General features: G+C 54.8%; 9 protein-coding genes across 9 annotated transcripts in view; 3 read left to right on the top strand and 6 right to left on the bottom strand.

Moving 5' to 3' along the window:
* Positions 1–84: 84 nt before the first annotated feature.
* On the bottom strand, positions 85–4,086 carry PHACADRAFT_206635 (uncharacterized protein). Its single transcript, XM_007393039.1, has 18 exons — positions 3,791–4,086; positions 3,630–3,736; positions 3,516–3,572; positions 3,019–3,406; positions 2,874–2,966; positions 2,671–2,819; positions 2,603–2,611; positions 2,352–2,550; positions 2,117–2,293; positions 2,000–2,061; positions 1,913–1,941; positions 1,827–1,860; positions 1,647–1,772; positions 1,495–1,585; positions 1,438–1,447; positions 1,291–1,373; positions 917–1,225; positions 85–860 (listed from the first exon to the last, which is right to left on the bottom strand). The coding sequence occupies exons 4-18, from the start codon at positions 3,338–3,340 to the stop codon at positions 415–417; spliced, it is 2,139 nt and encodes a 712-aa protein (XP_007393101.1). The 5' UTR covers positions 3,341–3,406; positions 3,516–3,572; positions 3,630–3,736; positions 3,791–4,086; the 3' UTR covers positions 85–414.
* Positions 4,087–4,706: 620 nt separating this feature from the next.
* PHACADRAFT_251585 (uncharacterized protein) lies at positions 4,707–6,615 on the bottom strand. The gene is made up of 2 exons (XM_007393038.1): positions 6,177–6,615; positions 4,707–6,116 (listed from the first exon to the last, which is right to left on the bottom strand). The coding sequence occupies exon 2, from the start codon at positions 5,709–5,711 to the stop codon at positions 5,013–5,015; it is 699 nt and encodes a 232-aa protein (XP_007393100.1). The 5' UTR covers positions 5,712–6,116; positions 6,177–6,615; the 3' UTR covers positions 4,707–5,012.
* Positions 6,616–6,646: 31 nt separating this feature from the next.
* On the top strand, positions 6,647–10,072 carry PHACADRAFT_251583 (uncharacterized protein). The gene is made up of 12 exons (XM_007393037.1): positions 6,647–6,942; positions 7,001–7,224; positions 7,278–7,518; positions 7,577–7,972; positions 8,023–8,166; positions 8,217–8,416; positions 8,461–8,698; positions 8,746–8,791; positions 8,844–9,013; positions 9,064–9,359; positions 9,424–9,562; positions 9,636–10,072. Exons 1-12 carry the CDS (start codon positions 6,898–6,900, stop codon positions 9,966–9,968), a joined length of 2,472 nt encoding a protein of 823 aa, XP_007393099.1. The 5' UTR covers positions 6,647–6,897; the 3' UTR covers positions 9,969–10,072.
* A 1,782-nt stretch (positions 10,073–11,854) lies between these two features.
* Positions 11,855–13,696, top strand: PHACADRAFT_158787 (uncharacterized protein; the record flags this gene model as incomplete). Its single annotated transcript, XM_007393036.1, has 8 exons — positions 11,855–12,010; positions 12,066–12,131; positions 12,187–12,302; positions 12,400–12,534; positions 12,603–12,762; positions 12,817–13,363; positions 13,425–13,597; positions 13,664–13,696. 8 exons carry the CDS (start codon positions 11,855–11,857, stop codon positions 13,694–13,696), a joined length of 1,386 nt encoding a protein of 461 aa, XP_007393098.1.
* PHACADRAFT_170963 (uncharacterized protein) lies at positions 13,664–15,892 on the top strand. The gene is made up of 2 exons (XM_007393035.1): positions 13,664–15,492; positions 15,557–15,892. Exons 1-2 carry the CDS (start codon positions 14,084–14,086, stop codon positions 15,672–15,674), a joined length of 1,527 nt encoding a protein of 508 aa, XP_007393097.1. The 5' UTR covers positions 13,664–14,083; the 3' UTR covers positions 15,675–15,892.
* An 81-nt stretch (positions 15,893–15,973) lies between these two features.
* Positions 15,974–18,010, bottom strand: PHACADRAFT_251579 (uncharacterized protein). The gene is made up of 9 exons (XM_007393034.1): positions 17,983–18,010; positions 17,836–17,921; positions 17,582–17,704; positions 17,226–17,522; positions 17,045–17,151; positions 16,918–16,983; positions 16,791–16,867; positions 16,351–16,743; positions 15,974–16,285 (listed from the first exon to the last, which is right to left on the bottom strand). The coding sequence occupies exons 3-9, from the start codon at positions 17,642–17,644 to the stop codon at positions 16,128–16,130; spliced, it is 1,161 nt and encodes a 386-aa protein (XP_007393096.1). The 5' UTR covers positions 17,645–17,704; positions 17,836–17,921; positions 17,983–18,010; the 3' UTR covers positions 15,974–16,127.
* Positions 18,011–18,138: 128 nt separating this feature from the next.
* PHACADRAFT_251577 (uncharacterized protein) lies at positions 18,139–20,581 on the bottom strand. The gene is made up of 14 exons (XM_007393033.1): positions 20,500–20,581; positions 20,426–20,446; positions 20,283–20,373; positions 20,028–20,230; positions 19,855–19,973; positions 19,710–19,797; positions 19,640–19,657; positions 19,300–19,583; positions 19,232–19,243; positions 19,057–19,180; positions 18,853–19,001; positions 18,622–18,792; positions 18,448–18,568; positions 18,139–18,397 (listed from the first exon to the last, which is right to left on the bottom strand). The coding sequence occupies exons 1-14, from the start codon at positions 20,545–20,547 to the stop codon at positions 18,287–18,289; spliced, it is 1,560 nt and encodes a 519-aa protein (XP_007393095.1). The 5' UTR covers positions 20,548–20,581; the 3' UTR covers positions 18,139–18,286.
* Positions 20,582–22,460: 1,879 nt separating this feature from the next.
* PHACADRAFT_251576 (uncharacterized protein) lies at positions 22,461–23,070 on the bottom strand (the record flags this gene model as incomplete). Its single annotated transcript, XM_007393032.1, has 1 exon — positions 22,461–23,070. A coding segment is annotated over exon 1 (563 nt), but the record flags the coding sequence as incomplete, so codon positions are not given.
* Positions 23,071–24,153: 1,083 nt separating this feature from the next.
* PHACADRAFT_170959 (uncharacterized protein) overlaps positions 24,154–24,838 on the bottom strand; it is a gene marked incomplete at its 5' end in the record, with an annotated part of 2,127 nt that continues 1,442 nt past the window's right edge. Inside the window, 2 exons of the mRNA XM_007393031.1 lie at positions 24,154–24,508; positions 24,632–24,774. Of these exons, the coding sequence (XP_007393093.1) occupies positions 24,260–24,508; positions 24,632–24,774 (392 nt within the window). The 3' untranslated portion in view covers positions 24,154–24,259. The remainder of the gene's footprint in view (positions 24,509–24,631; positions 24,775–24,838) is intronic.

The raw sequence follows: 24,838 nt of genomic DNA, 5'->3' as shown, positions 1-24,838 counted from the left end.
GAGCCATATTTCTGAAAATACACAAGCCCTCTTCAAGCCGGGGCAGAACTTTTCGATACCGCTCGGTTAGTTCTGAATACTCGTGATCCACGAGATGACTCACCTGCTGATTTGACACGTATGCAGTTTTCATCATTACAACTCATGATAGGAAGGTTCAATGGGTAGGCAACGGCGAGGAACTCGATGCTCCCCTCGCAATCGCTCTGGCGTCCTTGCGCTGAGCGCATGTCACGCTACGCCCTCTGGAAAATATGTCCCGCCCTTCTGCTTGGAAACTTTTGCCCAGCTGTATCTTTAACGTATGTCATTGCCCGGATCTATGTATGTACACAATAAGCGTGTATGTGTGAGAGCCTACGTACAATAGAATGTATCAGTGTCCTTTCCGCCGTCTCTAAAACGCATTCTTCCTTATACTGCGGTGAAAACGCCGAAAGTGCCCTTGCCATTCTGCTCGAGTCCGTTCCCGCTTCTTTCGCAGCCATATTGCGCGAAGGAGCCTAACGATCTTCTCGCGACTATCGGTAAAGTTCGCCTACCAAGAGTACCAAGAGCTGCTTTAGACACGCGCAGGACACGTTGTACGTGCGGACCCACCTCTGAAACATCGAGCAGAGCTTGGCTCTCCTCTGGGGTGACCTCGCGCCTCCAGGTGGACACGACAAAAGGATCAAACCCGGGAGCCCGAGCCTCATGGGGTGCTAGTGGAATATAGACAACTCCGATACCGTCTCGCTTCAGGAGCGCCTCCTCATCGAGATCCTCGAGGCGCGACGAGTCCGCTTCGTGCGACTCGGAGGAGCCTATCCAGACCTCGCACGATCGCAAGGGGTGCTGGCGCGGGGGCGTCTCGTCGTCTGGGCGAAGCGAGTGGTAAGCGACGTGCATGAACTTTCCCATGACGGGGACTCACGATCGGGTATACCGCGCTCGTCTGTGGAACTTTGGCGGTGCGTCTGTTCGGCGAGAGCGGACTCCTGGGTCTCCGCCAGTTTCCGACTTGCCGCGCGGGCTTCCTCGTCACCCACCGCGAGCCCTACGACTTCGCCGGAATTTTTTGCGTGCAAATGAGCAGGATGCACCTCAGCAGGCCAGCTGGCGCCTCGGGGCCAGGTACGCAGGCCTCGTCTAGCAGCTAGTTCTGTAAGCGAAGTCAGCTCGACCAGCCAGATCGACGCCTTGACGACGGCGACTTGCCTTCCGCACGAGTGAACCACAAGTCCTGTGTAGGAAACGCCAAACATCAGATAAATTGCCCGCCGTTATTGTGTTGCGTTCAAGACCCACCTGAGAATCCGCGCTCGCATCGAGGGCAATTATACAGTCGACGCTCCTCCTCAGAAGAGGATAATAGGGTATGTTTAATTCCGCTAGATGAAGTTGACAGTCGTTAACAAAAGGCTCAATCCCGGATTCCCACAGCTGTTCCGTTACCTCCTGCATCCTATCGCCAGCGTCAGCGGGGCTTCTAATGGGCGCAACATTGCATACTTGCCATGAAGGTCATATACTCTCTATCGGCGAGATCCGGCGGGCTTCCACTGCGTAGTTGTCCGTTCAATCCTTTTAAGAAGTTCGGTATCTGTAATGAACGGTGATACCGTCGGGTCGGTCTATTCAAATATATGAGGATCTGCGCATACCTGATCAGGCAATACGGGATGTATAAGACCCAAATCCCTTTCATTCTCAGAGATGATCTCTAAAAGCCAACGATACAGCTGCGATGGGAATAACTCGAGGGTTGGTTGAATCTCCCGAAAATACAGCTGACATAGAAGAGTTCAGTAGGTGCCCTACTGGGATAGATGAGGTTATGATACCTTTAACGATGCACAAAAGGCGGAACCGAATATACTGGGCGCGCCGTTCATATGCGCTCATGTCAATAGGCCGCTCAATGACTTACCCTGCAAGGATGGTGAAACCAAGCTCGGGCTGTGCGTGGCAGAACTTAGCGGACGTTAATGCAGGCATCAATGAAAAAAACACCTACCCGGCGCTCGAGACTCTTGCCGTTGTGGAATTCACGGCCGAAAGACCACGAAGGGATCCAAGCTTTGTGACCGCTGAGCCACAAGCCCCGAGAATGCGCTGAGACACATGGACTCACCTCCGATCTCGTCGCAGCCTACTTCATAGGGCGTAAACTCGTACCAGAAGAATCGCGAGCTGATATTAGAGACATAGGCCTGGGCCCGGCCTATTTCATCTACACGTTTCGAATCGTCATCGGCAACTCTTTCTGACTGCAGTTCTCGAATGGCTTGGATTGCGATAGGGGGTATCGCTGCGCATTAGGCGAGTCAGAGTCTAGAGATAGTTTGGAGTGAGAAGACAATGTTTACCATGCTGAATAGCTGTGAAGATGGGCATAGGTAGCTGTCCTCGATCAATTCCCTTGCGCATTAGATGCAGAGACAAATTCTGCGGATCCAAGCGGCTGAGATCTGACGGCACCAGAATTCTTGAACCAAGCAAAGTTCCATACACATCAACCAATGAGATGGTGCCTTTGAGGCCGGCTGCCTTGCGCAGCAAACCATACTGTAAATTGGGGTGTGAGCACGCAACAAATGCTGGTTCACGTGGTACTCGCCAATAAGTACTATATCGCAGAGAGTCCGATCTCAATTGCTTCCCTAGAAGCAGAGTCTGATCACACACCTTGTTGGTGGGTGGAGTAACCAGTGCATCTAGAGTGTCCATGTCAAGGTAGCTCGTCTGTATGCGGTCTTTAAGATGCCGAGCTGCGTCTTGTGGAGTGTAGGACCCTGACACTCCAGAATGCATAACGCCTAGGGCCCAGCAGGTCCCTGATATATGAGATGAGTGGGCGATATATTGCGAGAATGTACGGCATTCGTCACCTGATACTCCTGCAGTATACGTAGCGCAATCCAAGACCCCCGCGGATGCTGCCCCGCATAGAGACCCTATGGTGTTCAACATCGCACGATAACCTGCATAAAATCAGCATGCTTCCTAGAAACGTGTTTACGCAGTAAGGTTCACCTCCCCCAGAGCCTGCGATAGCCACTATCGGCAGGTCGCGTTCATCGACCTCGGCCTCTGGAACTCCCATGAGCTGTGCGAAGGATGCTCTCATGACCCGCTTGCGTTCGGCAACAAAAGCACGCTCTGCTAAGCACAAATCCTCCCCCAGCCTGACTTCCGCGTCCCACTCTATCTCTGGGTAAATGTTCGGGTCCGGTCGGGTATCCATGATCTCGGAGTATAAAGAGCCAGGACCTAGGCTAAGCTCTTGGAAGAGGGCAGAAATACGAGAGCGAACGGCAGAGAAATCTAGAGCAGTCGGCCATGACCATTCGGACATGGCGGCAGTTATCGCCGTCGCGGACCACGCAGACCTGAGTAAGTTGAGACCTTGCCAGGGTTCCTAAGACATTGTCAGTTTTCAAGTGCGCAGGTTCCATTTTTTCAGTCATGCGTACCAGCTGTTGCTTCCGTTAGCTCTACCGCGTCGGGAGAAATATGATAGACAGGCTTACCCATTTGTTCACTGACTGGACGGCGGGTTCGGTTTGATGAACGTCTACTTCTTCGGCCTAGTAATCAGAGTCAAACAAGAGAAAATCTTTTACCAAAGTATTTCATTCGCTTACGCGGACATCAACTTGTCTCGGTGCCTCGTCTGCGTATATATGACTCTCGGATGCATAAACGAGCGTGCCGCTTATTGAGCCGCTGACAATTAGCCATTTGAACCATGCTAAGACAATTTTAAATGATTTTTAAATGATCCGAGACGAAAAAATTCACTCACTGTGCGCAAAGTCTTCGTATCTCCTGCGTGTATCTAGAGACGCGTCCCGCAACTGCACCAACCCCAGGCGGCCCAACGCTGTGTTCGTGGTACTTCTGAAGACCCCAGCTCGCACGAATAGCCACAGCATGCTACGCATGGCTACCTGACGAGCACTGCTCGACGTCGTGTGCTACACCCGCGGAGCCTGAGAACATACGAAGATGGAGGGAGGCGACAACGTACCCGGGCCCCGCCCGGCGCCCGATCAACACGCCGCGCCCTGTAATCACGTGATCGCCTCCGTCACTTTCCGTCATCGCTCTCGGGCGTCTGTGGCGAACGCCACGAAGGCGGCTTGGTGGTCGTGCACTCTGGCGCGCATGCGCTGTTACACCAAGGGGCGGCGGGTGCGACATCTGCCCCGCGCGCTGTGCTGGCCGCCTGAACTCGGTGCTGCGTCGCGAGCTGCGATCCCAAGCGCGAAGGTTCCTTAATAACTACCTCTTTGGCCACCGCAGGCCATATGAGCGGCGCATGTGCATGAGACCTGTCAAGGAGCGTGCGCAGGCTGAGGGCACGAATCTCCGCCCGTGCCTTCTGTGATAGATGAACTCGACAGAGAAAAGGGCCCGACTGAACAGGGGAACACACGGAACTTCCGCCGGTGGGAACTCTGCGCCAACATCAACGTAAAGCCGGCAGAGCCTTCAGTGTTGTACATCGTGCTTGATTGCTAGGTTCAAGAGATACAGCGACCGTGCTGCAGGCTTCGCTGCCTCGCAGTTGATAGCCTGTTCAGTATCCTTGACAACCCTGAACGACCTGCAACCCTGTGCCCAGGCCAGCGTGAGAGCCGGCCAGGATCTCGCAACTCAGGGTTACCCGGACGCCACGATGGCACTGAAGCCGCCATCCCCCACACTCGAAAAGAACTCGGACGGCACAAGGGATTAATCAATAACGTCCACGAGTGTACAGGTTAGTGTTTTACAATTTACTAGTACTGCTATGCGATACAATGTCTTTGATCCATGCGGCGGGCGCTACAACGGAGGCCTACACCATCAAAACGAATGTGACGCGAACGAAGGGGATAATGATAGGTCGAACAAGGCAAAACGGGTTGCATGGCGAAAGGCGATTCCTGGGTATCGTTTCTTCATCTGGGGCTCCGGTAGGGTGTCCAAGGGGAGCCGGTTCCCTGCCGTCTCCTACAGTGGACCACCTCCCAACCGCCCTTCTATGCTGAGCAATCTATCATCTCCCAGTCCTCGCCCCCAACTGCAACCCACGACGAAGCCAGCAGACTATCGCTGCCGTCCATCATGTCGACGTCCCCCTCTGCATCGCGCTGAGATGCAACCAGCTTTTCGAGTTCCCTCGTCGCGTTGTAGATCGACAGGGCGAGCCTGGGACCCATGTGCAGGATCTTTTGGCCCTCGGGCGACAGACGCATCCGCGTCGTTATCGCCACGCGATACAAGTCGGGCTCCGGTTTGGAGCGGGGAAAGTGTGTGCGCGCAGCGGGGACTGCGCGGATCGGTGGTGCTGCGAGCGGCGAGGGACTGCGCAGCCCGTTCATGGGCACAGGGCGTGACGGAGGCGGAGTCGGAGATGGAGGACGTGGCACTTTCGGGCTGATCGTTACGCGCTCGCTGGAGCAGCTCCGTGGGGCAGATTTTCGACGCTCGCGCGGCTCTTTGGTAGGCTGGCGGGGTAGTCGTTTGTATGCTTCGAGAGATGTGCTGTCGTGTTTGTGGTAAGAAGGTCCCGCTCTGGGTTGTGACTGTCGGCCCTGCACATCTGCAAGGGAGATATAGGATCCTGACCGGGTGAGCTGGCGCGCAGCCTTGGTCGGCTGGGGGCTCGAGAAGGACATAGTGCGCTTCCGGAGTGTGACGGGGGGCACTGTTATAGGTGCAAGGGTAAGGCCGGGCATCGCAGATGGGACTGGAACCTGTAGAGACGGCCGCGACCGGTGATGGAAAGCTGGATACGTGATGGGAGAGCGAAGCAAAACTCCCCACGAAGAATTTGAGCGAGCGGACAGCGCTGTATATCAGGGCGTCTACACGTGTCTCTTTCGGCGTCCGCCGCGAAAAAGAGGATCGGCGAGGGAGAGTGTACCTTGCGTGGCAGTGACTACAGCGTGCGTCAGGAGGGCGAGATGTGTGGCTCCGAGCCGTCGATGTAAGCGGACGTTTGACGGAGGACGTGGGAGGGGAAAAAGCCCCCGTAGCGAGCAGCGCCTTATGTATGGCCGGCGCTTGAGAAGAACAAGAGAGGGCAGTGCGAGCAGAGCAGCCATCTGAGATACAACCAGACAGCCACAATTGGGGGGATGCTTTGTTGTTTTGAACTCTCCATTTCGGAAACTGCGGCGTAACAGACAACCATCGCTCACCTAGACCCAATTGTCCCAGCCCCTGGACTAGTCATGAGGAATCATTCTGCGGTCACCTCTTCGCCGCAGTGCAGAATGCAGAGCCTGAATGAATCCACTCCAGCCCGGCAGGTTCGCATGGCTTGTGTCAAACATCGGGTGGGCTCCTATCTCGTCATAAGAGTCATCAGTCAAGGCAGTGACAACACACGTAGAGAGCAGTGCGGAACAGCGAAACGTATCAGGGCTGTGATTGGCATAATCCTGACGAGGGGGAATGAGCGGATGTCACTGGAGTGCAGCGCTAGCGGCGGGCCGACAGGCGCACTCCTATGTCGACGTCAGGAGATCTGCCGCAGAGCAGTAAGGACAGACAGCTGTTAGGGCGGCTGCATTCGCCCCTGTAGATAAGGTAGGCGGATAAACACGTCGTTCCTAGCAAGAATGGGCGAGTCGAGACTGATTGCACAATGCCAGAGAGATGCAGGAACAGCGAGCAGCCGGGGGAACCCAGAGAAGGTATTGCTGGAGATGCCGTCGTTGTCGTCGTCGCGGAGTAGAGCGAGGAAACGGACAGGAACAGTTTGATTCACGGTAGGCGATAAGGCGCCCCCTGCCGAGGGTGGGTCAACCTGCTCTATCTTATCTTTCCACCCTTGCAGCCAGCAGCCTATCATGAGTGCGGGGTGGCTCCTTACAGTCTGGCTCGACTCAGCTTTTCCCTTCTGCATAGGCCATCACCATGCGCATCTCTCCCAGGGAGCAGGACAAGCTTCTCCTGCATCAGGTACGCGTGCCGTCACTGGGCGAGCTACAACGCGACTTCTCACCAAGTCATCTTACAGGCAGGATACTTGGCTCAGAAGAGACTCGCCAGGGGTCTCCGTCTCAACCAGACCGAGGCAGTGGCCCTGATTGCTTCCCAGCTTCAAGAACGCGTCCGTGATGGAAGGCACTCCGTCGCAGACCTGATGCAGCATGGAAAGACTTTGCTCGGACGCAGGCATGTCCTTCCAGGGGTTCCTACTCTCCTTCACGAGATACAGGTCGAGGGGACCTTCGTAGATGGGTGGGTGCCACGACAACGAGATGATGCCCAATCACAGTCTGACAGACGTACAGTGTATTCCTAGTCACCGTCCATGATCCCATCTGCAGCGAAGATGGCGACCTTGCCGCTGCCCTGTACGGCTCCTTCCTTCCCATCCCGTCTGCAGACGCGTTTCCGCCCATCGATGCGTCTGAGTTCGCGCGGGACAAGGCTCCGGGGGCCATCATAGTGAAAAAGGAGCCGATAACCCTAAACAAGGGCCGCGAACGCATCAAGCTCCAGGTTACAAACAACGGTGATCGGCCAGTGCAGGTACGCAATCCGTAACTTTGATCAGAAGGCTCGTTGGCTCAGCTGCGGTCTGTTCAAGATTGGTTCCCACTACCATTTCATCGAGACGAACTCGGCGCTCGTTTTCGACCGCGGCAAAGCATATGGAAAGCGACTTGATATCGCAGCTGGCACCGCCGTCCGTTTCGAGCCTGGCGATCCCAAGACAGTGACACTGGTCGATATCGGTGGCGCGAAGGTCATCTCAGGAGGAAACCGGCTCGCTACGGGTGTGGTAGACCTCTCCAGGACAGACGAAATCGTCGCGGACCTGATGCGCAAGGGGTTCGCGCATGTGCCCGAGCCAGGGGCTATGGAGGTGTCGATGGATACCACCATCTCGCGCGAAGCGTACGTGGCCATGTTCGGACCGACCGTCGGTGATCGCGTGCGCCTGGGAGACACTGCACTTTGGATTGAGGTGGAACGAGATATGGTAGGACTTTCGCCCTTGTGCATCGCTCAGAGCTCACCTCCGTGTTGTAGACTGTCTACGGTGACGAGGTCAAGTTCGGTGGTGGAAAAACCATCCGCGAGGGCATGGGCCAGGCCACAGACCGTTCTTCCAAGGGGTGCCTGGACTTGGTCATCACTAACGCTCTCATCATCGACTGGTCTGGCATCTACAAGGTGAATGGCAGTTTCACTGCCACTATGCTTTTCTGACCTGTCTTAAAAAGGCGGATATTGGTGTGCGCGGCGGGAACATTGTTGGCATCGGCAAGGCAGGCAACCCCGATGTCATGGACGGCGTCGACAAGAACCTCGTCGTCGGCTCGTCCACGGAGGCCATCGCCGGCGAAAAGCTCATCGTCACCGCAGGCGCGATCGATGCCCATTGCCACTACATCTGCCCGCAGCAGGTTACCGAGGCCCTCGCGTCGGGCACGACGACGATGATGGCGGCGGCACGGGCCCGTCGAGCGGCACGAACGCCACGACGTGCACGCCGAGCCCGTTCTACATGCGCCACATGCTCGCGGCGACGGATGGCCTGCCGATGAACTTCGGCTTTACGGGCAAGGGCAACGATTCGGGTCCGACCGCGCTCGAGGAGATCGTCAAGGCTGGCGCGTGCGGGCTGAAGCTGCACGAGGACTGGGGGACAACGCCGTCTGCGATTATCAGCTGTTTGGACATTGGAGACAAGTACGACGTGCAGGTCAGTCAAGTGACTACTGAGTCGTTGCTTGGTCTAATGCTTGTCAGGTCAACATCCATACGGACACCTTAAACGAGAGTGGTTTCGTCGAGAGTAAGCCAACCCTCCAGCTGGCCGAGTGTGCACTAACATACCATTTGATCAGGCACCATCAAGGCATTTGGTGGCCGCACCATTCATACCTATCATACGGAAGGTGCCGGAGGCGGACATGCACCTGATATCATCACTGTTTGCGAGTTTGACAACGTTTTACCATCTTCGACCAATCCCACACGCCCGTACGCAAATAACACTCTGGACGAGCATCTTGATGTAGGTTCCTATCGAATGCCATTAAACTCTAACTAAACTGCAACCATCAGATGCTCATGGTTTGCCACCACCTGGACAGGAACATCCCGGAGGACATCGCCTTTGCCGAGTCGCGCATCCGCGCGGAGACGGTCGCCGCAGAGGACGTGCTGCACGACACCGGCGCTATCTCCATGATCTCCTCGGACTCCCAGGCAATGGGCCGCGTCGGCGAGGTCGTGTCCCGCACGTGGCGCACGGCAAGCAAGATGCGCGAGTTCGCAGGCCCTCTCGGCGCGCTCGGCGACGCCGAGGGCTGCGACAACGGGCGTGTGAAGCGCTACGTCTCGAAATACACGATCAACCCGTACGTGTGCATCCTGAGGTGGCGGGCCCGGGGTAGCTGACGTCTGTCTGTCTGTCTGTGCCAGCGCCATCACGCATGGCATAAGCCACCTCGTTGGCCAGGTCGCCGTCGGCCGGCTCGCCGACCTCGTCCTCTGGAGGCCCGAGAACTTTGGCACGAAGCCCGAGATGGTCCTCAAGTCCGGCGTCATCGCCTGGTGCCAGGTGCGTCTCCTGCCCGCCGCTCCCTCCGGCCGTCTCTTCCTCCCCTTGTACCTGATACGTGATGCGCGGACAGATGGGCGACGCGAACGCGTCCATCCCGACCGTCCAGCCGTTCATCGGCCGGCCGATGTGGGGCGCGCACGCCGCGAGCGCCGCGCTGAACTCGGTCTCGTTCGTGAGCGAGGTGAGCACCGCGAGCGGCGCCGTCGCGGCGTACGGGCTCGCGAAGCGCGTCGAACCCGTGCGCGGCTGTCGCAAGGTCACGAAGAAGGACATGAAGTGGAACGACGCGACGCCGAAGATGCGCGTCGACCCCGAGTCGTACGAGGTCTACGCGGATGGCGTGCTCATGGATATTAAGCCTGCAGAAAGGCTGCCGTTGACGAGATTCTACAATTTGTTCTAGTGGTTCGGACAAGAAACGATTGTAGGAGATGACTGGTTGAACTTTGATTGTATGGGTAGCCGGAGCAAGTGTACAATAGGGCATGGAGGCAACGCACTGTTGACGAATGAGATACCAAGTGGAGATTTGAAAATCATGAAAGTCGTAGCATAAGAAGAGTTGCGACCTCGTACGTAGGTCCATGCTCATAGCCATTAAGGGCGATCGGTGAAAACGAGCGTCACATCGCCATCGTCAGAGCCGGATGTAGGGTCGATCGTGAAGTATATCTCGCACGGTGGCTCTGCAGCGCTGTCGCCCTCACGAGAGCTGTCCAACTCTGTGTTAACATCGGCTGTAGGATCCCGCAGCGGCTCGTGCCTCATGATCTCATTATGAGGGCTCTCTTGAGATATGTCTCCTAGTGACGATGCGTGGAAGAATAGACTCGATGCGATCGTCGGGGACGGGGTAGGACCAAAGAGTTGAGAGACAGCCTCCAGAAAGGGCAGCTGTTCGTTGTAGAACACGGCGTATCTCTTCGGTGACGGCGATACCGAGCTCAAAGGGGATTCCGAAGGGCCGTCGTCGGCGCGAGGAAAGCTTCTGCCGAGTGTCACCGAGCGCTGTGGTCTCTCGCCTCGTGATGGTTGGGCTTGTGGCAAGGTTCTCCCCAGTAGCTCGGACCTGCTGGGCCGCGAGCAGTTACTCGGCTCGGAGCCTCGGCGTCGTCTAAGTCGTTCATCCTGGTCTTGGAATGCCGGCCGAGCGGACAAAGGTGGTCGTGTGGCAAGCTCTTGCTCCTCCCAAGTACCCAAGGGCGGGCGGGCGTACCGCGAGTAATCGTGAGTTGTAGTGACGCGAGCGCCGCCCTGGGCGGAGATGGCATCTTGTGGCTATGCCAAACTTTAATGAAAGCTTGGGATGATCTGGGAGTAATGAGACTCACGTCGGAATAGAGCAGAGATATGGTCGCATCTATACTTGGTACAGATATCTCTTGCTTGGGTCCCCCATGCTGCGGTGTCTGGTTGTTTGATTTTCTCAGACTAGGTTTCCTGAATATATCTCGTGCCCGGGACAAGCTGGAAGCTGGCATGCTGAGAAAGGCGACGAGGGAGAAGGTGGAGGAGAGTAAGGGCTGTCATGCTTGCGGCACAAACACCAGCTATAAACTGCCATTGGACAAAGAAACGAAGCGAGAAAGCAAGGACAAAGGGCCTTTGCAGGGGGGAGTCGCCGACTCCCGCTCCGTTGCAGAGTTATTACCGTGCACGTGACACGTGGCGGGGTGAAGTTGGGAGATTACCAAGGCTGATCAACCTGAGACTTGTGTTGAAAGCGTCGGAGAGAAAGACCGACAGTAAGCAGTGAATAATGGAGGCGGGCCGCGATGACCGACTGGTGGTGTGACTGGCGGTGTTAGACGTGGCTACAACGAGTCGGGAAGAGGTGGCAGAGTACTAGAGCAAGACCGTTTTGGGTGCTTCGACAGTCAGATGGCACGGCAGCCAGGCGATACAGAGGGAATGATAAGATGCATGCGAACACTTCCAGCGACTTTACGTATTGTTGAGCAGCGAGACCCACAGGAAGATTCGCTCTCTGCTGACGATGATGGCTTTCGCGGATGCGTAGGCGGATGAATTTGTCTCTCGTTTGGGCCTCGGGCTACAGCGCCAGCGGCCGGTTATGTAAACCGAAGCGGCCCCCATACGGGCGCTTATGGCTTAATCTTCGATTTGTTTCTGGTCGACGTTCGGCATTCTGTGTCGGAGTCGCTCCCTGCGCCCTTCAGGATGACTCTTGTCTGCCTTATAAATGTACCCCACAACGGGTCCATGCATTCTTCTCCCCGGTTCCCTTTCCCCTTTCCCCTTCTCTATTCTTATTCTTTCTAACCTATCATGACCGCTACGACCGTCGATGAAGAGACACCCCTGCTTCCAGAGCAGCAAAAAAAGAAGCCCACTCCACTGCCGTGGGCCCAGTTCTCTATCCTTCTAATCCTCCAACTCGCGGAACCCCTCACCAGCCAGGTTATTTACCCTTTCCTTCCCCAAGTACGTTCCCGGCATTTACAGTCATCTTCATCTCCTCACTGATTGGCACCTGTAGTTAGTCCGTGATGTAGGCGTCACCCACGGAGACGAAACTCGCGTGGGCTATTATGTCGGTGTCATGGTGAGCAACCACGGTCGTAGTCGCAGTCTTAAACAAGAGAACTAACGGCCCCCAGCAATCTGTATTCTTTGCGACACAAGCCATGACCGTCCTTCACTGGAGTCGCCTCTCAGACCACATCGGTCGCAAGCCGGTTATTATGACAGGCCTGTTTGGTCTGTCGTTATCCATGTATTGCTTTGGCCTCTCAAGAACATTTTGGGGTCGCCGTCCTCAGGTAGGCCCGACACTTGTACCCTTGGTTCCGATGCTGACCCCACGTACGTAGTCGAAGCCTGAACGGAGCGCTGAATGGTAACATTGGTGTGCTGAAGAGCATGATTGCGGAGATCACGGACTCTACCAACCTTCCCCAAGCGTATTCGTATCTGCCAATTGCCTGGAGTACCGGCGGCACTCTCGGGTACGCTCACCCGTGTTCATACCTTGGGTTGAAATGCTGACCACAATATGCTCGCCTCTTTTGTTCAGACCCATGATAGGCGGTTTCCTCTCCAGGCCAGTCGATCGCTTCCCAGACATCTTCGGTGGTTCCCGATTTCTGAGGGAGTACCCCTACTTCCTTGCATGTGCAGTCCCTGCGACCTTCTCCGCGTTCGCGTGTCTCGTTACACTTCTGTTCCTGCGCGAGGTAGGAGAATCGTCGCGTCACCGCTTTTGATTTTGCTGACTCGTTGCGTCAAAGACTGTGGCAACTCCCGGCTCTGTCCGGCGTATACTGAAGAACTGGCTCAGCAAGGATAATCTCGCTATCCAGAACGTCTCGAATGGTCAGGACAACAAGGCAACGGCCACAGTCGGGATCGTTACTTCGGCAAAGAAGAACGAACCGCTCCCTTTAAAGCAGCTGCTGATCCCCCGCGTTCTCATTGCTGCGCTGAACTACGCCTGTCTCGCCCTGGTCGACATTAGCGCTCGTGCTATCCTGCCTGTCTTCTATTCGACCCCTATAGAACTTGGTGGCTTGGGCTTGGCTCCGCACCACATTGGAAAGATCCTCGCCATCTACGGCATTCTCAATGGATTCGTGCAGATCTTTTACTTTGCGAAGACTCACGCCCGCTTCGGGACCAAGAACCTGTACATCGCCGGCATTGCATCATCGCTACTTGTCTTTGTTACCTTCCCAGTTATCAACTATCTGGCTAGGATAGCTGGCGACAAAGATGTCTATGTCTGGCTCGCAGTAGGCTTCCAGGTGATCGTATCGATTTTCATCAACTTTTCCTATGGTGAGTATTGCACGGAAGGCCGTCCTAGTCTATTCGAGGCTGATGCAGATTTCCGCTACAGGCTGCGTCTTCATCTATATCACCGCCTCATCACCCAACCGCGCATCCCTTGGAACTGTCAACGGCATGGCACAGTTCAGCGTATCCGTCGTTCGTGCCATTGGCCCTGCCGCGGCCAATTCGCTCTTTTCCTTATCGATTGACCCGAATCGCCACTATCTGAATGGGCACCTGGTCTATTGGGCCATGTCTGGCGTGACCTGCTTTGCCATCTGGGCAGGGTTGTATCTGCCGAAGAAGGTCTGGGGCCCCGAGGACGAGGACGAGTCATAATGCGCGTCACGACATCACACGAGTACTTTTTCTATCCGCACTTTTCAGTTTCTCGCATTGTACTGTACACACATACCATGTCCCCGAGCATTCCTTCACGTAGAGACAGTCTTCGTCTTTTTTTCCTACATGCAATGGATGTCTTTGGATAGTCGGATATCCGAGGTATGTGATTGGTGATCATGAGCTCAGACTCGCGCCCAGGCTCTGGCCACACTTCGGAGTAAACATAACCAAATGCAGCAAGGCCTGTGCTTTCCGTCGCTCAACGACCCATACCACGACTACCACATACTTATACCCCTTCATCCGTCTGGCGACTCGTTCTTTCGACATCTATAATCTGCTACGCCTACTACTACTGCTTTACTGGAAACTACATCTGCCATGACCTCCTTTGCTGCTCTTATGGCGCTTAGTGCCACACAAACACGAGAGTCTGAAGCACAAGTCCAGTCCCAGCTCGCAGACCGGAAGCGACGGGAAACACAGAAGCGCAAGGAGCTCGAGGAGAAGGAGCGCAGAGAGCGGGAGATAGAACAGAAGCTCCGGGCAAAGGCTCTTGAGGAGGCGCAGCGGGCGAAGGAGAGGGAACAGCTGCTCGAGGCCACAAAGCGTGCAAAGGAGGCAGCGCTGAAAAAGAAGGAGGAGGAACAGCGAGACGCACTGCGATACGGCCCCAAGAAGACCTATCCATCGTCGAGCCCGGCTGCGCGCGAGGAGGCCCGCCGCCGGCGCATGCCCGACTCCGACGACGAGACCGGAGGGTCTGCGCTCACGCGGGAAGAGAAGCGGCAGATGCGCCTCCAACGGGAGCTCAACTACGGGGCGAGCACCTCGCGGCGCTCGGCAGGCGGGTACAAGCGGACTGGGCGCCGTCTGGCGGGCGGGGCCGTCGACATCGACGCCACAGCTGCGAATGGCAGCGGCGGCGGGGGGCAGTACCGATCGGTGAAGGAGCGGCTCGCACACGAGCCCCCAGGCCTGATCAAGCTCAACGTCAACAAACGTGACACCCGCACGATTGACGAGATCTTGCAGGATCGGGCCAAGGCGAAGAACAAGACCCTCGCCGGCGACGAGGCCAAGCACTTTGACGACTGGTTCGGCAAGTCCAAGTCCAAGGCTGACTCGACCATCCCGCCGTCCCCGCCGTCGTCTATCTTTTCCTCGCGCAGCAACTCTCCCGTCCCCGCTGCCGTTTCGGAGGGCAAGGCTGCATCCAATGCTGTCTCACGCTCGAGCAAGTCGCTGTCGGGCACACCCCCTGTGGCCACGCAAGCCTCGGCAGCCTCATCCAAACCGTCGGTCCCAACCTACGCTTCGAAAGCGGTCACGCCTGCCCTTCCGAGCAAGGGATCCGGAGTGCAGGTCAAGCCCGTCGGTGGTACTCGGCCAGCTGACAAGTCCAGCGCCAACGGCCTTTCTACTCCCAAGCCTGCCAACGGGAAAGTCACGGCCGTGAAAACCGGTGCATCCTCGAGCAAAGCTGCCGCTGCCTCTTCGTGGGCCACTCGTGCAGGCGCAGCAGCGTCAAAGCAAGCTGGCCCCTCGTTTTCCAAGCTCGCTTCGTCCGGCGCACCGGTCAAGAAGCGTCCCCGCTCTCCCTCGCTCACTCCCTCGCCCCCGCCTCCGAAGCGACGTTCCGCTCCCCCGGCTGGCGGAAGCTCTATCAGCGCAGAAATCTGGAAGATCTTCGGCAAGGACAGGAACGCATACCTCGCGCGCGATGTGTTTAGCGACGACGAGGACATGGAGGCTGGTGCACACGACCTCGAGAGCGAAGAGTTATATAGGTCAGTGTTGCGTCTTTCTGTGCAAGCTGTGAGACGTGCGGTGTTAATGACCTGCTGTTATTAGTGCCAAGGTCGCTCGTCGTGAAGATGAGCTTGCGCTGGAGGAAGAGAAGCGTCATGAGGAAGAGAAGCGCAGAAGGAAGAAGGAGAAGGAGATCAAAGAAAAGAGAGGTGGCATCTAACGGCCCTGCTGACTTATGTGTGCATGAGCACCAGTTCACACGGTATGTTCTACATCCCATGAGTCTTTTTATTCTGTCTGTTCCATACTTTCTGCTTGACACGACATTGTCGTTGATTTTGTGTGGTGTATATATATCCATACCTAGCTTGCTCTGCTTGATCCTGCGTCGTCTCTTCTCGACTCACACGAAGTCCCTACAAGACCCATCTGTTGTACACCACCATGCATGTCACAGTCTAGATACATCATCCTGCATAATTTCATGCTCCATCCGTGGGCCATCAAGAGCCCAGCATCAGATAGAACAGGTATTCATTACAGGAAAATGAGAAGACCAGAAGAATGCTACAGCGATGAAATTATCGATGGCTCAATTACAGGAATGCTATGCGTCCTTGGAGTCTCGCAGAGGACAATATATCGGGACGGAGCGATGAGAGCAGACGGCCGGTTACCCGCTGTCGTCCATCTTGAACCGCTTCCTTGGGCCGTCGGGCCCAAACTGCCCACCGCCTTGCATGCCATTCTGCATGAACGCGGGGTTGAAGTGTCCCTGCACACTGTTGAAGCCTCCACGGCCTCCCATTGGCATAATATTGCCCATGCCGCCTACACAGAAGAGTGTCCGACAGTGAGTCCACGGGTCACATACAGAGTTCGCTAGAGGCCCATACCCATGCCACCCATCATGCCGCCCCTATTGCCCCCGAAGCCGCCGCCCATGCCTCCGCGCGGGCCCTGTGGGATCATGCCCCCGCGCCCCGCGAAACCTCCGCCACCCATACCAGTATTAGGCATACCACCTACGCCCATGCCCATGCCCATGCCCATACCCATGCCCATACCCATGCCACCCATGCCACCCATCATGTTGGTCATGCCGCCACGTATCATGCCGCCGCCCATCATGCCGCCGCCACCGCCGCGCATGTTCATGCCCATGCCCATGTTGTTACTGGCGGGCATGTTGTGGCCCATGCCACCACGGAAGCCGCCCCCGCCGCGAGTGGGTTGGTTCGTGGCGCCCTGGGCGCCGCCCGCATGCCGCATCTCACGCGGAGGAGGCTCTGAACACATTGTCAGCAGAGGTAAGTGCCGATTCCAGTGAACTTACCCTTAGGGAGTGTCCTAAAGGGATTGCCTTGTGATGAGCTTGTGAATGAGGCAGATGCCTTTCGGTTCTGGAAGTCGCTGTATTGTACGTCAAGGCACTGAAATAGAGCGCATATAATCACACCCACTTGTTGTCGAACCAGTTCTTCAGTGTTGTCGCGTTTTCATGGCCACGACACTCAACATACGCAATGCTAAGGCCACGGTTGTCAAGAATCCATGCAAAAAGCGAGAAGACGCATATATGCGGCTCACCCTTTGCTTTTCCCGTTCACCTTGTGCTCGGAGAAGGTGATGTCCTTATGGTCGAGGTTGACGTTCAGTTTCGCCGCCACTTGGCGCAAGTCCTCATCGGTTGTCCACTGGAGAAGGAAAAATACATAGACGACGCCTCAGAACGATGTACACACAGCAAGCTAGACGACAGGATACAGACCCATTGGAGGTCGCCAATATACAGGGCGTCATAGTTCGGGTTCCCTGCGCCGCCTCCCGGCGTGCCCATCGCGGCATTCGCCAGTGGTGTACCATAGCTGCCATTGGTTCCACCACTAGGGCTTTGCATCGAGGAAGGCACAGGCTGTGGCTCTTGCGAGTGTTCCTTAGCGCCGTTGGACTGCTCACGGTGTTGTTCTTCGTTTTCGTCTTCCTCGCGCTGTCGTTTCTCCCCTACCACAGGCGAGTGAGGTTCTGCTTCAGCCTCTTGTTGGGCAATTTCATCATACCCGAGGGACTTGCGAGCAAGTCGAGTCAACGCACGCGCGGCACCATGACCGAAAACAAATGACGCACCTCGTCGACCTTAGTGCTGAAGCCATCATCTTCGCCATAGATATCGAAATCATCTTCGGGCATTTTTGCGTGTACTCAGCACAGATGGGAGGATTGAACAGCTGATTAAAACTGCTTTTGTTTCTGGAATACGTGACAGGAATTTGGGTATCGACGGAACAGAGCAGCGAGACGCAACAGGATTGAGTAGGTCAGAATACGTTTGCAAACATGAGAGGGCCCCAGCAGCAGCACAGCAAGCAATGGACTCTTACATGCAAGTATGGATACAGGAGGAGTTGAGTGCAAGGAAACGCCAGCTACCCGCGACGCTCTACCAGAAAATTGGAGTACAAGGAACCTGATGCGCCTGTTTTTGAGCGGATTATGTCGGAATGCGTGAAGTGGGACGCGGGACTTACGTTGGACAGCTGGAAGGGCGTTGAAAGCGAGACGAGGGAGTTGGCAAGTGTTGGCGAAGAGCGAAGGTCCGCGACGTCGCTGAGCCGAGACCGATACTACCTGTTTGGTTCTATTTGCCCCTCTGGCGCCGTCAGGATTGGCTTCGATCCAGTTCCCCAACTTGTCGCTTCGTCATTACTCTGGTAATAAGATACATAGGATAGACTGTACACTCGCGAGCCATGCAGTCACTTAGAGGGTGCTCTACAATGAGATCCACAGTATCACTCCAGGTATAGTGTCCGTGCAAGACAGTCGAAAGAGTTACAGCCTCGCGTTCTTAGGCATCTTCGCGATCGCCTGACGCACGCCAAGGTCACCAAGAACGTCCTCAGCACCGCCTAGTAGCGAATCGAAAGTGATCGTGCGGTAGTACTGCGAGAGATTAGCACGCGGCCGCAGATAATTGCATTAACCAGACTTACATGCTCGATAAAACGTCCCATGCCGGTCTTCGTAATTCCACGACCGCCGAAGATCTGAACGGCATCGCGCGCGGTATCCTGAGCGCACCGTGTGGAATACATCTTCAGCAAGCCGATAGGTCTGCCGTGGACATAATAAGGACCAATGAGGTATCACAGCAACTGATGACATACCCCGCAAGCTTCGAAGCTTGCTCCTTATATGACATATTATTCATCTGGTAGGTAATATTCTCGAGCCAGGTCTGCACGCTTTCCACGCGAGCGATCATGTTCGCCAGCTTTGCTCGGATGACGGCCTGCGAGTTTAGTGGCTTACCGAATGCCTTACGCTGAGCCGTCCACCTGTTAGTCAATAACCAGATCAGAAATCAGACGTAGTTGAGACGTAGCGAGAAGACGCACTTCAAACACTCTTCAACAATCGTGCGTTGAGCCCGTGCAGAGCTGCAGCACATGACCCATCGCTCGTGGTTAAAGTTGCTGAGGATGACGAAAATCCCTCCGCCCTCCGGGCCAAGTGTATTCTCCACTGGCACCTTGACATTCTCGAACTATGAATGGGCATGAGCAATGCATATGGGCGTCACAGAAAGCACCGGTACTTACAGTGATGTACGCAGTACCAGCAGCCGAAGAATATGACGTCTTGATAGGCTTGGTCTCGACACCTTCCCCTCGCTCGACAAGAATACAGGTAAATCCATCTTCGGTCTTGCATCCAACGGTGAAGCTGTGAATATAAGTTTACTGTCCGAAATAGTAGATACGTCAATGGGCTCACTAGTCTGAGAAACTGCAACAAAAAGTCAGTATCTCTAGTGGACGGCTTAGAGCAGCAGTACGACTTACGTTCCGTTGGTAATCCACTTCTTCGTGCCATTGATGATCCAATACTTTCCGTCCTCGCTCTTCTTCGCGGTGGTCTTCAGTCCCTGGACATCACTGCCTGCAAACGCTTCCGAAATGGCGAGTGAAATGAACTTCCTCCCCGATAGTACTTCCTCAGACACGCGCTTGCGAAGCTCCGCATTGGCAAAGTTTAAGACTGGCGGAAGACCAATGACCACGCCAGCATTGAGACCATCGCCGTATCCGCGGGCACCAAGGCGACCAATTTCTTGACTAACGACAAGCTGCGATCGTAGAGGTCAGAGATCAGGCTTCACAGCAGAACGCCATCGTTACAAACCTCATGGAAGTAGTCGAACTAAACAGGGCAGTAAGCAAAGGGATATTAAACTAAACGAAGCGAGACGCACCCCTTCTGGAGTCACGACGCCGTTCATGAGAGTCTTCCCCTTCAGGTGCTTGCCCGGGCCCATACGCATAGCATGAATGTTCAAATCACTGCGGTGATACTTGTGTCAAACTCAGCATTCTACGAGCCCAATGACGGGGACGTACGCCATCTTCTCAATAACTTCAGGGCTTGGTCGTTTGCCATCCTCCTCGCGTAATTGGGCATCCGGATAGACAACATCGTCCACGAACTCCCGCATAGCCTTCTGCAACTGCCTATGGCTCTGGTGAAATGGATGGAGGTCAGTTGGATTCGCACTAATTAATACAACACCCACCTCTTGGTAGTAGGAACTGTGGTAACCGCCTGTCAGCCATGTCGGCTCGGCGTACGGAACCTTGCTTAAGGCACCCGCCACCCGCGCCACGACCACGCTCTCTTCCCCTGTGACTGTCCCAATCTGCAGACGAGCATACTGTGGTCTCTGAAGCACCTCGTGTCTGTGAAGAGCATAGAAAGCCTCTGTGGCGTCCTGGCCGGCTGACATATATTCGGATTTGGTAGGGAAGCCAGGAAAGACGGCGATACTCACGTATCTCCTCGTCAAGGAAAACGGAGGAGCCTCCTGGGTGCATACCCTTGAATCTTGTGACGTCGTATACTTTGCCGTCGATTATAATCCACTACAAGCATTGAGCAATAGCAATGCAGGACAGTGTGTACTGCACTACATACCAAGTCATCCGCCTTATTATGCTAGAATGACGGGATGTTAACGTTACTTTGACTCAGGTGCCATACATACACACCTTGGCGACTTCATCCCTGGTATACTCTCTGAGCTGCTTGCTGGCCATGGCTACAGACTGTGCGGCGGTGGTTCAAATATCGGCGCGATGTGAAGAAATATATGTTCGGTCATTGGTGAAAAGTGAGGGTTTTAAGCAGGTTGGCTTCATTATCACATGCACTCATCCTCAACATCATCCCACGTGAAATCATCGATCAGTAGAGTGCATCCGCAGAGATCCGCTCGATTAGGATGGTGTAGTTGTCGTGCATGCGGTCGCCGGGAGGCCAGAGATACCGGGGCACAGTTCCGGGTGTCAAGCATTCCGGACCTACCACTGTGGTAAGCGCACTTTTTTCCGGCGTAAAATTGGCCAAAAACCGACTCAACAAGGCCCCAACTTTCTCCGGTTCTCTGTGTTTTACACCCTTTTGGCTGGTTTTGCACCGGTTTCTCCTCAGTTTACATTGGCGTAGAATCGAGGAATAACTGGGCCTTGTTTAGCCGCTTTTGCCTGAGTTTTCTTGAGAAAAAAACTGCGCTTACCACCCTGTGTACGTACCAACACTGGACCGATAAAGTCCTAGATTGGGACACTCGATTAATATTCGCCTACCATCCGCACATTTCACACATAAATACTAAATTATTTAGAGTATATTACTTTAACATGTAAAGTTTCCTCGTGCGGAGCTGCAAGGCAAGAGAGTGAAAGCCGAAGTCAAGAGCTGGCCCAGGAAAGCGGCTACCATTAGCTGTGACTGGTGTGATAAAATGTGATGGTAACCTACACCAGCAGTCGCGGCTCAGTCACGCCAAAGCTCAACAGAGACGTGTCCGATGCAGTCTAGCTTGACATGTAACATTGAAACATTGCATGCATTCTGGACATAAGTGGAGCATGAAGTTGACTGTTATCAAAGATTTTTTATAAGTTTTATGCTCTCCGGCGTGCGCCCCCGGTGACAACGCCTGGCAATTTTCGAGACTTTTTGCTCTCTTACCTACACTACAATCACCGGAGGACTCTGAGTTTTCGGTGGCACATAGATTGAAATGTATTATATATGGAAAAACAGTAGCGATAGGCCACTGTGCGAGGGCAGAAAGTGGCACGTCCCAACTACTCTTAATGATCAGATTCCCTAATGACCGAAATCGCGCCCGCGTAATTTTCAATATCTCTCAGATACTGTCACCTCAGTCTCAACCGTGTAGCTGTGTACTACAAACCCGGGCCCGAGACAGCCATCGCCACACAACGGCCTGAACTAATCGTCCGAGCTGTCGTCGCCAAACAGAGCAGGTCCTGCAATCGTCTTTGCTGGCATCGGCTTGAGGAAGCGTTCCTCGTCTTTGTTTGCGGTACGCGAAGCTGAAAATTTATTAGCCGGGACTTCGTCAGTAGCTAGGGTGATGATTGTAAAGCGCTCTGCCTCTGCACTTGTTTCCGTGGCGGGCATCGTGGACGATAGCGCGCATGTACCGCCCGGATCGGCGCATGGCGGATTGTTGGCTTGCTCGGGCTGCCTCACTTCGATAGATCCAGCACAGCAACCAGACTGATGATCTGTATCCATAGCTGCATCCTGAAAACGGGCAGTACCAGGGTCTGGCGGGCGTTGTTCGACTTCCACGTCGTAAGATTCCGGAATGCCGGGGAGAAGATAATCGGCCACCAGATCGCGAATGCCACCAGGGCCAGTGTCACCGCAGTCAAGGCTATAGAACGATAACGGGTTCTTGGAGGGCAGAAGGCAGGTTGCGTTGCAGACAATCTCTTCTAGTTGTGGCGACAGTATGGCGGGCGGGAAGATTTCTGGACAAGAAGGAGAGCCCGTGGCTCCGTTTTCCACGAGATTGACCATTCCCGTCAGATCTGTAGAGGTTGGAAGAGATGGCGCTTCCCGAGTCAGACCAGAGGCACTACCAGGTCGCGGACGGTCAAGACCAAGGCGGGCTCGGATGGCAAGGAGGGGGTTACTATCTTCGAATAAACAGCCATGGACAACGTCGGCCAGCGTTTCTTCAACGACAGAGTGCTCGGACGACTGGGACGATGACAGCTTGTCGCTTCTGAGGGGTCTCGTATCAGAGATAAGTCGGAGTCGCCGATTGTCATAGTGCATTCCTGGAGATCGGCATCCAAGCGAGTGTAACGAACGAGGCGAACACTCTAGCAAAGGCGAGTCTGTAGAGGATTGCAGATGGCCGAAAGAGAGAGCACTGAGCTGATCTGCGTTATAGTTGGGTGCTTCACTAGTGTCGCTAAACGCGTCGCGGGACTGCGGAACATCGTTCGTTTGTTTCCAACCTGCGAGGGGCTCGCTGATATGAGAAATCGAGGGAAGAAGGTCGCTTGGTTCGTGTACGTAGCTGGCAATGGACGATCCTGGAAGTGGACTGTCGGACATAGAGGGGAAACGACCAAAGTGCAAGTCAAGACGTTCATCAATCAGAGGCTCTGCATATCCAGAGTCGTCATGAACGTTGTACAGAAATAAGCTGTCGCCATCGCCTTCGTCGTCGTCATCGAATGACATGGCTTCGAACTCGACATCTGCATCCAGCTTTGGTTCTGTATATGCATGAGGGTTAATATCAATACCGTGAACTGGTCACTGGTGGGGTATCGTACCCTTATTTGTGCCGTTCCCCCTTGTTGAGCTGCCCGTGAAGTCGAATTCTCCATACGGACGACATGAGAACTCTGCAGGGTCTTCCCGGTACGTCTTTGAGCCGTGGTGTGCCAGACGGAGGAATGGAGCTGAGCACTCGTCTGTTGTCGTGGGGAGCTCCGGCCTCTGCGATTCATGATCAAAGCTGTTTAAATTGTCGTTAGACAGGGAGTTAAGAAATTCGCCTCACGAGGAGAGACATCTTGCGCATACCTTGACACGGAGAAACTCCCCAGTTGTTTGTGCATTGATGCTGCATTTGACAGACCTGCGAAGTCTGGCTGGTCAAGTAAACGAGCGACAGCTGCCCTTATGCATGATGCTACATGATGTCGATAGTAGATAGAAAAAGCTGCATAACAGAGAGGAGCGACTTACGCTTAGGCGTATCTAATCCCTTGGGCACGGAGAGCTGATTGTTCCAACACCTTCCCGGCTGAAAGTCGAACCTTTGTCGCGAAAGCGGTAGTGAGTCCGGGAGGTAGGTATATGCGGGCGAAGCTTTGGAAGGTGAAGTCACTACATGTCTTGTTGTGCTTTTGAGGGATTTATGCGCGTGTGCAAGAGAGATTCTGCTTGAGGCAACTCCCTCGCGAGGACAGGACACCATATTTGGCGCAAACACCTTCCCCAACCCCTTGCCAAGAATTGCTAGACGTTGTTTGCCAAAATGGCTCTTCTGTACCCTCCCGTCTGCATCTCTTACGCGAGCCTTGGCGGCATTTCTAGAGACAGCTCCATGGTACGCTCGAAAATGTACTCCAGACAATAGACAGACCTTCGACCACCCATGTAATTAGCACCAGGCATCTATGTCCAGAAATTTTTAGGCGTTGAGGGATAATGGTCTCCAGAATCGTATGACCGACCGCTGAGTTCGTCTGGATGGAGGTCGTGGTCGAGACCAGGTAAAGCTGAAGCGCCTATCGTAACTCCCGATCGGGATCATCGATCACTAGGCCACAAGGCTTACAACGCTTCACTTCGACCATTGCCACGCCAGCCCTCGTCAGCCCCACAGTGTATAAAGCGCTCGCACTTGAACCTGGTAGAACGAATCTGTGTTTACGCGAAAACTTGTAACACCCATGATCCCAGACCTCACATACCCTTCCTCAACGTCTCAATTACCTTGGTGTAACATTTCTTTACGACCATCGTCCAGAAACGCGGCACTCCAACATCGTCCTTACCCATACTCTCCCCATAAAACACCTCATACGACCATGGACCGCGCCATCCCGTCCTCAGCACCTCCCTGATGACGTCTAGGACAGGTAGATACCCGCCAAACCCGCCCAGGACGGTTCCTGCACCCAGCCCCGCTGCGAACATGTCCAAAGATCCAGCCTCAGCGCGTAAAGCGTCGACGGCTTCGTCCATGTATGGCGCGGGCCTCCAAGCGTTGCTTCAGGCGTAGAGCGGATCGATGCCTTGCCTCTTTGCCTGCTCGGAGAGCGTTTTGGGATTCACATTCTTGGAGCCATCGAAGATCTGGAAGTAAAAGATCTTGGAGGCTGGAACGGTCTTGCTCAGGTTGATGAGTGAAGCTTGCAGCTTTTTCTGTGCATCTGGTAGCACACGAGATGATGAAACTGGAGAGGCGTACGCGCGCGCTGGAAGAAATGAGAGAGCAACTCCCCGAGATGTTAAGCAGGTGTTCATACCACATATTGAAAA

Source organism: Phanerochaete carnosa, assembly GCF_000300595.1.
Source record: "Phanerochaete carnosa HHB-10118-sp unplaced genomic scaffold PHACAscaffold_3, whole genome shotgun sequence".
Taxonomy (NCBI): domain Eukaryota; kingdom Fungi; phylum Basidiomycota; class Agaricomycetes; order Polyporales; family Phanerochaetaceae; genus Phanerochaete; species Phanerochaete carnosa.
The sequence above is the reverse complement of the archived record's forward strand: the minus strand, read 5'-3'. Positions and strand labels throughout refer to the sequence as shown.